This window comes from Oncorhynchus gorbuscha, linkage group LG03, assembly GCF_021184085.1.
Source record: "Oncorhynchus gorbuscha isolate QuinsamMale2020 ecotype Even-year linkage group LG03, OgorEven_v1.0, whole genome shotgun sequence".
NCBI classification, from domain to species: domain Eukaryota; kingdom Metazoa; phylum Chordata; class Actinopteri; order Salmoniformes; family Salmonidae; genus Oncorhynchus; species Oncorhynchus gorbuscha.
Window position 1 is genome coordinate 46,660,831 of NC_060175.1, and position 12,842 is coordinate 46,673,672.

The 12,842-nt window shown below is 45.8% G+C and overlaps 1 protein-coding gene across 2 annotated transcripts in view; it reads left to right on the plus strand.

Annotated features, from left to right (window-relative positions):
- The first annotated feature begins 253 nt into the window (after positions 1-253).
- LOC124031433 (FYVE, RhoGEF and PH domain-containing protein 5-like) overlaps positions 254-12,842 on the plus strand; it is a 46,612-nt gene continuing 34,023 nt past the window's right edge. For both annotated transcript variants that reach the window (XM_046342657.1, XM_046342658.1), the window contains exons 1-4: positions 254-540; positions 2,950-5,728; positions 11,830-11,947; positions 12,598-12,656. In XM_046342657.1, the coding sequence (XP_046198613.1) occupies positions 531-540; positions 2,950-5,728; positions 11,830-11,947; positions 12,598-12,656 (2,966 nt within the window). In that variant the 5' untranslated portion in view covers positions 254-530. The remainder of the gene's footprint in view (positions 541-2,949; positions 5,729-11,829; positions 11,948-12,597; positions 12,657-12,842) is intronic.

Sequence of the window (12,842 nt, forward strand, 5' to 3'; positions counted from 1 at the left end):
TCAAATACATGAAAGTTCTAGCAAATCCAAATAAATCAATTTCAGGTAGGCAAATAGGTCACAAATAATTTGCAATTTATAAAAAACGATTTGCTCATTTGAAATAAATGCATTTATGGTGTACATGTATAGCTATTGTAATTCGAAATGCAACACTTTTATTGAGTTGAATGTGGATGAAGTGGGTTTGGTCAGTGTTCCATGTCCGCGAAATAGACCTTCCTTCTCAGGATGCGCGACAGAGCGCCTCCGGTATACTTCGCGAGCGCACCAGTCGCGCATCAGCTAAAGAAAAGGGATGCCGGCTCTATAGGCAAACAGCTACTACCTTGACAGAGTAGTAGCCAGTACTTGGAAAAACAACCAGAGAAAATTGTGAAATGTTGAATTTAGACCACTTGAATACTTTCAACATGAATTTGGGATAAGTTCACAGAACCTGTGGACATATTGTGGCGGTTGTTTCCTGCGTTTGAAGAAAAATAAACACGTGGATAACTCTCGGTTGCTATAGCGGATGATGTCCCAAAATGAACACAGGTATGTAGGCTAAAATTCAAGTGACGATGCATATTCAAGAAAATTAATTGGGAGCCTGATATAGCCTACTCATCTACTTACTGTGTTTACATAAAGGATACTCCAAGTGTGGGTGTATGTGTGTGAGCGAGAGAGAGAGAGAGAGAGAGAGAGAGAGAGAGAGAGAGAGAGAGAGAGAGAGAGAGAGAGAGAGAGAGAGAGAGAGAGAGAGAGAGCAAAAGAGATTTAGCATTTCTCAATTTTGTGTTAAACAAATGTCTTTTTTTCGCTACACCACTTGAAATAGCATTGGAGAACAAATTGAATAACTAAAATCACTACAGGATCAGAGACCAAACAGGTTATTGTTTCGATTAGTTGTTCTTTTTTCAAATGACTTTTTCTTTTTCTTTGATAGATCAACTACGAATAGGGGGTCAAATCTCACTTTGGGTGAGATAACAGCTATTGCAGAATTAAAATCAATTAACCATAATAGGTGAACCAGTTTGTGTAGTTCTGTCCTTGGGCTGTTCGGGCGATTCATGTGGCATGTTATTAAGCGCAATCCATACAGAAAAAAATGTATATTTTGAATTCCAGCTATAATTATGAAAATATTGGGCGATATATCGGTGAATATTTCCACTCTAAAATCGGAATCCGTATTGGATCCGAAAATCCTATATCGGTTATACTGTATGAGGTACAGTATGATGGGATTATTTATGCCAGTTTAGAGGTGAAGCCAAAGGTAGCTCTACTGCATTTCTACTGCACTGTGGTGATTAGCTTATTCAAAGAGTATTTTATAGAATTGTTGTTATTATGTGATGGGGGATATTTCATGATTATCCTGTAAGATTGGCACAGTCATGGTCCTATTTTTCTATCTTTCCTTTGTTTTTCAACCGTTTGTTTTAATTGAATTCTTGTTGCGTAATTCATATCCTGTTGTTTGCAGAAGGACTTTGTGGGACTGGAAGTTTGTTTTTTTCTCTGTTTTATTGTTATTTTTCCCACTGAAAGGACCTTTTCAGAAAAAGTGTGCGTGTGTGTGTGTGTGTGTGTGTGTGTGTGTGTGTGTGTGTGTGTGTGTGTGTGTGTGTGTGTGTGTGTATGTGTGTGTGTGCGTGTGCGTGTGCGTGTGCGTGTGCGTGTGTGTGTGTGTGTGTCAGGGGAAGAATGACAAAAAGGAAGTCCATTTGTGTTGTTAGAATTTGTACTCCTAGAAGGGTTCATGGAGGAGTGAGGGCACGCTGTTAATGTCCTTCCTTCGTGGACTTCCTGCGTCAAGTTCTTCAATGGGAGTCTGCTGGAAAAGTTCATTAGCAGTGTTGGAAAACAACAGAGACAGAGACAGACAGACAGACAGACAGACAGACAGACAGACAGACAGACAGACAGACAGACAGACAGACAGACAGACAGACAGACAGACAGACAGACAGACAGACAGACAGACAGACAGACAGACAGACAGACAGACAGACAGACAGACAGACAGACAGACAGACAGACAGACAGGGAGGGAGGGAGGGAGGGAGGGAGGGAGGGAGGGAGGGAGGGAGGGAGGGAGGGAGGGAGGGAGGGAGGGAGGGAGGGAGGGAGGGAGGGAGGGAGGGAGGGAGGGAGGGAGGGAGGGAGGGAGGGAGGGAGGGAGGGAGGGAGGGAGGGATAAGACAGACAGACAGACAAGACAGACAACCAGACACGCACACAGAGACAGAGAGGCAGACAGATGGACAAGGAGGTAGAGTACAGAGTGCACACAAAGTTTAATAGGATGTGCGTCAGGGCAGGTACTAAATAACAGGAAGAGACCAGGGGTGTATAAGTTTTGTTAAGTAAGGGTGTGTTTCACCAAAAGACTTATCAACCAGTCAGCTATCTTTGACAGGTTTTCCACCCTTCAAAGCAAGTTGGTAGAAAACACTGGACTTGACTGTGAGGTACATGCTGCATACAGTATCTGATTTTCTAAACAGGGGACTTTGACATAGAGGTAAAAGACAATGAAAGTTTGTTTATGTCTGTCTCCGCATGTCATTTCATTATGATCATGCCCTATAAGCTGTAAAGTGTAGAGCATGCAATACGTCTCTGTATTCCACTCAGGTAGATGTTATTGTTCCTACAGTATGTTCCCTATGGGTGTGTTGTTTTTCCTGTAGATGCGTCCCCTCTAGCCATCTGCATGTCACGGAGTTTGAGACATATCTGCAGCCTTTCTCTTACCAAATAAAGACATGGCTAAGGGGTTGCTTGTTTTATATCCATACATCCAAAAGCCAACCAAATGTATAAAAGGTTAATGAAAGATGATTCTAGGTAGGATATTGCACCTTCAACTACTACTTCAACTACTATTGAGGTTGAACATTGTATTTGAACTGCAATGAATCACACTTTCTGTCATTTCCTTTCCAGATTTACAGAAGCGACTCCAAGTTCCCCGACCAAAGATCCGGAGTCACCTCACGATCAAGGTGCAGTCCAAACTGATGTCAAAGCCTTGTCCCTCTACCTGGGGTCCCAAACCTCCCACCGCTGCAATGGCCAGACCCTCCTCATCTGAGACAGAGGCAGAGGAAGAGCAATGCCCCCCTCACGGTTTGAGCAATGGAGACTTGACCTCCTCAGAGGGGGAACCTAAGGACCACCAGGAAGGGTCAGAGGACCCCATACCCCACTCCACAGATCACAACCAGGAGGAAGCAGCACCAGAGGAAATCCTTAATGACAATGGCATCACAGATTATGGTGAGAAGGAGAATGAGCAGGAGGGGGATGAGATAGAGAGAGAGAACAATGCATCTGAAATGGAAAACACTGGTTCGTCTGACACTCACATTGCTGCAGAGGAGATAGACTGTAATGCAGCAGATGACTTGAACCTACCTGAGAGTGACAATGTGTTTCTGTGTGAGAGAGGAGATGAGGAAAGGGGGGGAATCAAAGCAGAGGAGGAAGATAATCAGAGTTTAGCTGAGGAGACTGAAACATCTGATAAACCTATAGGGTACCCAGAAGAAGATGTTGAAGAACCAGACACAGAAGATCATGATCATGGGACCACCCCTAGTCAGCCGGCTGCAGATACTGACATTGGGCTTGAAGAGGAAGTCAGCTCACCTGGTGGTGAATATTTAAAGTGTAAGGTACCCACTGATGAGGCTGAAGGGGAAGCAGAGGATCTCTTACTGGGAGCACACTGCTGTACACTCCCACCCGTCGGCGAGGAGTATCCCTACGATGTGATTGGCCCCTCAGATGAGCCTGTTTACACATGTGACACTGGTGAGCCCGGTGACACAGGTGTGTGGCAGCCTGAGCGTGCCACCAAGGACCCCTCTGGCCATTTCCGTTTCTCTGGCAGCACTGAGGATGTGTTTGGGCCTTACTCCGTCATCGAGGCAGTGCCTGCTGACAGGATGAGCGCCGCCTACCCTGAGGTGAATCACGATGATACATTCTGTGGTGACAAACCACACACTGCAAAGGAGATGGACACAGCAGGCACCTCTAACCAACAGCCTTATTATTTGTCATCAGACGATGTGGAAGAGCTAGAGGTTAAACGGAGAGAGAGTGAGGTCCAGGACACTCCTGAACAATCCTCCCAACACATAGAAACAGCGATAGAGGATGTGGATGAATACGCAGATATCGATGACTCCCTCTGCCCTGAGGCACATGACTTTCAGCAGCTGGACGGTGCCTCATCAGAGGACTATGTGGAGATTGGGGACGATGATGAGACGGATGACACGGAGAGGAAGCAGATCAGAGGGAGGAGTGTGAGAGAGAGAACAGCCAAGCGTGAGCAGGCTTTCTCCAGCCAGCGGAACAGCTGCCAGCCCCGTCTCAGGCTGTGTAACATCACAGTGCCAGCAGACCTGGACCGGACACGGACCCCAGAGCTCACCAACAGGGTGGTGTTCGCCCACACCACAGAGGCATTCGAGGAGGACATAGAGGAGCTAGACTGCCACATCGTACCTTATCATGATGACTCAGAGTCAGACAGCGAGGAGCACATCTATGAGGAGGCCGGCTTTGACTCTGAGGGGGAGAACTTTATGTCTCTGGACCGGAAGAGCATTGTGACGCGGTCGCGCTCCTACTCTGGGAAGGTTTCGGGTTATGTCCCTGAGACAGTTCCTGAGGAGACATCAGAGTACCAGAGTACTTATGACTACTGTACTGTGGCCTTAGACCAGAACGGAGAACCTCTGCGACGTCCTGAGCAGCCGGAGGTCAACAGACTCATCCCCTCTCTGAAGCCACGCCCCTTCTTACTATACCCAAACTCATACTCCGCAGAGGGTCGAGAACTGTCATTGGGAGCTCACATAGAGGCCGACCAATCCCTGAAGGATGATGGCAGGATGAAAAGGACAGATGACACCCTCTCTCTGCCATGTTTTAGCACTTCTTCCGGAAGCTTCTCTCAGCGGAGCCACCAGTCGTCCAGCGATGTCTCCATGCCAACCTCTCTGGTGGACATCCCACCTCCCTTTGAGCTGGCTATCATCACCAAGAGACCGGTCACTAAGAGCTCCCCATCCCTCCTGATCAGCGTCTCTCCTGAGTCCACAGACAACAAGCCCAAGAAGAAGTCCTCATTCAAGCGCTTCCTGACCCTGAAGTTCAAGAGGAAAACGGACACTAAAGGCTTTGGTGACGGGAGCATACGCTCCTCACGCTCCTCCTCTGAGTCCAGCCACCATGGCCCAACAAGACTCCTGGAACTGGAGCGCAGGAGCACTGGCTCCCCTCAGTCCCAGTCTCGTATGGTGAAGCCCCAGCCGCGCCCTCCAGACCTTCCCTCCACCTTCCTGCTCTACAAAGACCTCAGGAAAGAAGACCCTAAAGCCTATGGTAGCAGGGGCGTGTCCAGGGTGGAGTCCTTCGAGGAGCGCTCCCGCCGCCCCCTCATGCCCCTCCCCCTGACCAAACCCCGCTCTATCTCCTTCCCCAGTGCAGACACGTCTGAATATGAGAACATCCCAGCTATGAGCTCTGACTATGAGAACATCCAGATCCGCCCTGGCGGGAGACCTACCAGATCCATGAAAGTCACAGATTTCTTTGAGGACCCCAAACGCATAGTGGCCCCCTCTAATGACAACGATGGTTATGTGGATATGAACAGCTTCCCTGGGATCGACAGCAAACCCCAGTCACCTGAGCAGGAGCCTGAGAGGTACAGTAATACAGTAAAACACATTCACAACCACGGATGTTGGGCCTCTTCAGTGGTCGTCTGAACTGAAAAAGATAGTGTACAGTCTGCAGTAGGGTTGCAAAATTCCGGAGACTTTCCCAAAATTCACTGGAAATCACAGTTGGATGATTCCTAGAATCAGGAGGGAATAAGCTTGAAATCCTGAAATCCTCCTACTGTGATTTCTGAAAAACTTGGAATTGTTTTAAGTTACCAGCATTTTGCAACCCTAGTCGGCAGAGAGGGCTCTTCCCCATAACCACTCTCCCCTGTCGTCCAGTGGACTGGTTTGGCCAGGCTGCATCACTTCAACATTGCAATCTCTAGACCAGCTTCAAGATAACTGTAGCTCAAATGAACATCAGCTCCTGGCTGACCAGATTTCTTGGAGAGTGTTATGTTCTGTGAGAGATGAGCAGCCTGATTTGACGAGGCTCGTTCAGTTTGGGAAGATGGACAATGCTTGTGGGAGAGCTTATCCCACTTTCTCATTTCCTGGATTTCAGGGTCGCATCTGGTGTTCGCTTCATAGTGTGTCTGAGGGGATGGAATAGCTCACAGACTGAACACCGTAGACAGAGCTCAGGTTTATTCACAATAGAAGTAATTATGGGTTAAAATTAAAAGAGAGAGAGAGAGTGTGTGGGTGGGTGGGTGGACGGGTGGGAGAGAGGGAGAAAGAGAGGGAGAGAGAGAGGTACTGTAGAAAGCAGGACAAGGGGATTTGGATTACAAAAGATGAGAGAGAAAGTGGGTGCTAGAAAGAGAGGGAGGGAAAGGCGTGATGAGGAACAGAAAGTGGAGGAAGAAAGAGAGGGAGAGCCATGGAAATAAGACAAAGTGATGGAAGAAAACGAGAAAGAAGGAGGAGGAGTAAGAGTGGGTTGGTTTAATTGCTCTCTTGTCCCTGACATTTGTGGTTAAGTTTAGGATCGCTTTTATTAAAGGCGGTTTCCCTGAGTGCCTCTCTTTGATTGAGCCCTGGAGGGATGGAGAGATTTACAGCAGAGAGAGATAGAGATAGGAGGATCAATCACTGGGACCTGCTACTGTAGGACTAAATGTCCCTCTCGTTGGTCTCTGCCACCACTCTCTACAGCCAGCCCAGGCCACCCACAGTCACAATTAGACACCTGTTTGATGGCTGGTATGCGTTTATAGGGACTGGCCATTACTACAGGCCTCTTAACATAAAAACATTTTAAAAGCATTTTCACACCAGTTCCTTGGAAATTGCCACAGCTGCCATTTATGGTTATTTATGCTTATTTCACACTTACAGTATATTGATCATTTAAATTCATTATTTTTATTTAGACATTTTAGATCGAGAGTTGTATTATGCAATTATTGTATATTTTGATTCACAGTTTATTATGTTGCTTATTTCCAATGCATATTTGACCCATATTTCCATGCAAGTTCTATTTTAGAAGAGGCTAAAAGCCTGCATGTCTTCTCAGAGGGAAGCCTTTCTCACAAAACCAGGCTTATTGTCGACTTCATAGGCACTGCGAGTCTCCGTGGATGAATACTATTCCCTATCATGATCAATGACCTCACTGTTTATCTGGAGTTTGTTGGAAACCAATGTGCCACACGTTTGAATCTCCTCCATTTCTCAGACAATAGTCCCCCAGAGCTGGTGACGTTATCGATTGGGCTCATTGTTTGCTAGAAGTCTGAAACCTAACTGATCTAAAGGGGCCTATCTGTCCTGTCGCCTCGGCTGCATTCTCCCTGGATAGACTTCTGTTGCCAGGGATGCTGTGTCTGTTTTGTGTCTGTGTGTGTCTGTGTGCGTGTGCGTGTGCGTGTGTGTGTGCGTGTGTGTGTGTGTGTGTGTGTGTGTGTGTGCGTGCCTGCCTGCGTGCGTGCATATGTGTTTGTGTGTGTGCATTCGTGTGTTTGTTTTCCTGCTAAGCTCTTGCTGAGGGGTTGACATTGCTACTGTCCTAGCCCTGCGGGCCAATGATGGCAGGGTGATTTATTGAGCATGTATTCAGAAGTTAACTTAACACTCTTCTCTCGCCGCCCAACAGAGAGGATCGGGACTGTTGAGGGCAGAGGGACCAAGGGACAGTGGGCGGAAATGAGACAAGGGGATATACCCACAAAATAAGGCAAATAGTTACCACAAAGTCAAAAAGTTACTACAGCATACAACATTTTACACCAGGTTTGATTCATGTCAAGAGAAAGAGAGAGAGATAATTATTTTCTCTTATGGTAAAAGGCTTAAAGTGGACCTTGGGATACAGCAGTATGATTGGCAATTCCCTAGTGCAGCCTCTAGTGTATCCTCTCCTTTGTAGTTCCTCTCTGCCTCTGTGCTGTGTTAGTTCTGCTCAGAGAGACGTCCTGAATGCATTGTTGTAGAGGGTGGTGGCTGTCCACTGTTACCGTGGTGGCTGGGCGGTCTCTGGTGCGGCAGGGCAGGGCGTGGGCTACAGCAGGCCTGGAGCCAGGCCCTCTGAGGTCATTGCCAGGTAATCCCCAGGGAGGAAGAGTCCTGCCTTATAGGCTTACACTCCACCCTGCTGTTTAGAGGAAATGCAAGACAAGGGCAGAGGGAGCGAGGGAGACAGGACTGAGGGGTAGGGGGAAGACGGAGGCGATGGGGGCCACCATGGCGGGGTGCGGTGTGAGGGCGAGGCAGGGTGTATGTTCCCAGACTCCCCCATGACTGGAACAACAAGACGAGGTGTGGTGTTGTCAGGAATGTCAGGTCCGACCTACAACTACAATGTGCTGTTGTTGTCTTCACTGGTAGAACAGAGGAGGGGTTACTGTAAAAGAGTCAACGGGACTCAGTCTGGACCATTTAAGCAGGGTTCTCACAGTATGACAACACCGGGTCCCACTCAATAGAGAAATAGCCTGTCAGATGCTCTCCTGTTGTTTGCGTTGATGCCTTATCATGGCAGTCACAGTCAGGGGACAGGCTCTAAGCATGCTACCTCATACAACACTGTCAGACAGCTAGCAGCACAACAGCCGTAGATCACACATAATGATCAACATAAGCAGCTCAAAACAATTTCAAACGGTTATGTTTTTAAATCCACATCTGCGTTTACATCTCCCATGTCGAGTCGACTAATGACCGTATTCCTATTTTCTTTAATAGTATTATTACGAAGACAGAAAATACCCTTCTGATTGCATCTAATACATATTTGAATACTCAATGTTTTACATATTACATGCCCCATCTAATCCTTGGAAAAGGACATATAGGTCTTTTAATAGAAAATCACTTTTGAATTTGTCACATTAGATTTAACTCCCAGGTATTAAAGAAGACACTGGTTGCAAAGGCAAAGAGATTGCTGGTATAATTATATTGCCGTGTAATGAGCATTTTAAAGTCTTTCAAGTATTGTTCGTAGGAAGCAGTTTCACTGATAGCAAAATTATATAGTGTGATTGAGGACATATATTACATATGGAACCAGGGAAACATTTTTGAAATTTTAATGTGGAATAAATCAGGATAATAAACCATTACATTTGGGCTTCCTATTATAACAGAGGTTGAGCAGGAAATCACTCTTGGTGACTCTGGTGAGAAATTACCCTCAGTGGGCACTGAAATGCTACTATTTCAATCTAACGGTTCAGTAATGGTTTATACATATTGTCACTAATGTAGCTCTCTACTGCTGTATTGCTATATGAGCCCAATTATGTCCCTTGTGCCTAGACGCTGGCAGAGAAAGGACAGTACTATGAGACATTATAGGACAAACTGAGCATTGTGATGCAGGATATAGGTGCAGAAGTTAAGCTTTTACTTGTAGTTGAATATGATGGTCCACATGTGCAATTGGCAATATTTACAAATAATCACAAATATTTCAAACTGCTCAATAATACTTCAATGAAAAGGAAATGACTTGTCTATCCCATTGAGGTTGAGGTATGCCATGCTCACGTCAGCCTCGCCTCACGTTTACCACACCAAATCTGCCGGAGATCAAAACAGACGCTTAAAATCACTTAATCCCTGCCTGGGACATACCACTGTCAAAATTACAATGAATCACATAACTGGTCATCAATGTAAAAGGCATGTTTCCAAATCCTTCATTTCAAAAGCCTTAATAATAAGTAGACATAATCTTCATCGGAACCCGCTCATAAAATAAATGTAATTTAATTCCCTATTCACAGTTGACTCCTTTCTAATATTGGCGCCCTTGCAGGATGATGTCATGACTACAGGAATGTGCCCGCTCCCATAACTTTTGACAGGTGCTGGAGATTTGAAACAGACAAGAGGTCCTCCGAGGACTAAACAGCAAACAAGTTGCCTACACATGGGAAACTGTTGAGCATGACAAAGAAAACAGAAACTGGTGCACCTACTACCATGCCCCGTTCAAAGACACTTCAATACTTTGTCTTGCCCATTCACCCTCTGAATGGCACACATACACAATCCATGTCTCATTTGTCTCAAGGCTTAGAAATCCTTCTTTAACCCGTCTCCTCCCCTTCATCTACACTGAGTGAAGTGGATTTAACAAGTGACATCAATGAGGGATCATAGCTTTCAACTGGACTCACCTGGTCAGTCAGTGTATGTTATGGAAAGAGTTCCTTATGTTTGTAACACTCAGTATATATGTCTAACACATACGGTATGGAACCAACTAAACATATTTGCACTAAACGTGTAATTCGATTATGAAAGGAAACCATTTGGGCTTCCCATTATAACAGAGGTTGTACAAGAAAAGACTCCTGTGCCCAGACACTGGGGGATAGAGAGTAAGCCTTTAGTAGCCTAGGCCTACTATTTAAACAGCACTATATTATTGGAGAAGCTGAGCATGGTGATGATCTATGGCAGAGTGCAAAAGCTGAAACGGTTTTGATCGCAAGAAAATGTACAACTCTATTTTAGATAGCCCAGCTATATAGTAACTATGAGCTCCTAGGACTCGGAGGTTCACAGACACTCTCTAGCCCTATCACCATCAACAGGGACCCCCAGTGTGATCTGGCCCCTCAGGGGGGGATAAAGGGAGGTCACAGATGAGTAATGCTCCTCCAGCCCAGCCAATAGCACCGGGTCCTGTGTGAGACCCTACAGTGTGGTAAGGGCAAGATGAAGGATGACTGTGTCTCGGTGAATATGAAGTCCAGCTAGGAACTCTTTTAACCTTTGGTACTCAGGGGCTGAGAGGGTATAGATGCAGTACAGGCCTGTAATAGCCCCTGTCTCTACAGGGTGATCTGTTATAGTCGTCATTATAAACTGGGTGGCTCGAGCCTTGAATGCTTATTGGCTGACAGCCGAAGTATATCAGACCGTATATCAGGGGTATGATAAAACATGTATTTTTATTGCTCTAATTAAGTTGGTAACCAGTTTATAATAGCAATAAGGCCCCTCGGGGTTATGTGGTATATGGCCAATATACCACGGCTAAGGGCAGTATCCAGGAACTCTGCGTTGCATCGTGCTAAAGAACAGCCCTTAGCTGTGGTATATTGGCCATATTCCACACCCCCTCGAGCTTTATTGCTTAAATATAACATACTCATTATATCCTCTACCGAAATGTGTGTGTGGTTCCATCACACTGTATCTGTGTGTATATCGGTACAGCACAGTACTTCTAACAGTGTGTGTGTGTGTGTGTGTGTGTGTGTGTGTGTGTGTGTGTGTGTGTGTGTGTGTGTGTGTGTGTGTGTGTGTGTGTGTGTGTGTGTGTGTGTGTGTGTGTGTGTGTGTGTGTGTGTGTGTGTGTGTGTGTGTGTGTGTGTGTGTGTGTGTGTGTGTGTGTGTGTGTGTGTGTGTGTGTGGTCTGTCTTGCTGTGATGAACCTGTTCACAGCAAGACCCCAAACAAACGCTTCTACTCATGCTGTTAATGTCCCGGCAATCTGGCTTCAGTCATCCATGTTACTACTGTAGGACACACACACACAGCGGAGAGGATAATACACGCAAGGGCAAGGGGATAGGTGAATTGAAAAATTAATGTGTCTTTTTTGCATTCTTGCAGCATCTATAGTAAAACCTTTGCCAGTGAATGTAATGTCCCTCTCCTCTCCCTGATGTTGCAGTGCCTACACAGAGCCTTTCCCAATGAGCGATACTCTAGCGGGGCTCTCAGCTGAAGAGGACCATGGACTCACCTCAGAGGAGGAGGAGGGAGGAGTGGAGCACGGCTTTGACAAACAGGTGATACACACAGCGAGCAGTAAACACATTAGACGATGTAACTCTGTGGGCATGTGTTAAGTCACAGGTTGTACAGATCTTGAAAGATTTGGGAATGAAACGCTTATTATTAAGTATATCTAAGATGGATGACCTTTACTTGTAATATCCACGACATAATATTTCACTTGGCTACCACATTCAATGGTGGCTATCACTTTCTGTTGAAACTTCTTTCTATTCAAGCAGCCATTTTACAGTAGCCCAGAGATGGACCCCACCCCATCCCACTGCCACAATAATATCAGCCGGGCTCCCGCCACGTGACTCACACTTCCTTGCTTTCTTCTTCTTCTTCAAAAGAAAAACACAATAAGGAGAAAAATAGTTGTGCCAGTCCCAGAAATAGCCAGCCAGTCTCTCATACATAATGCATCTGAATTTAAATTTGTGTATTTTAAAAAGCTTTCACGTCTATGCTCCACTCTAATCAAATAATCACTCTTATTTCGACAGTGGATAATCAAGTAAATCAAAATGAGCTTTTCCTCAATGTCCTTCTCCTGTGTAGCTGTTGCTATCAGTGTTTCACAGGAATAAGTACCTAAAGAGTGCATTTTAACATTAGCTCTGTTCATTCACTTCTCGCTGCTTTCGCTTCTGTCACCCAGATTGATGGACGATCCAGAGCCTTCTACGTCGCCAAAGAGCTGGTGGACTCTGAGAGACTGTGAGTATCTCTTTTAATGGATTCAGTAGCATCCCTGCTTTAGTCAGGCCATTCGCCTTCTCTCTCTCTCTCTCTCTTTCTCTCTTGTTCTCTCTCTCTCATTCTCTCCCTCTCTCTCTCTGTCGCTCATTCTCCTCTCTCTCTCTCTCTCTCTCTCTCTCTCTAACTCTCTCTCTGTACTATTCA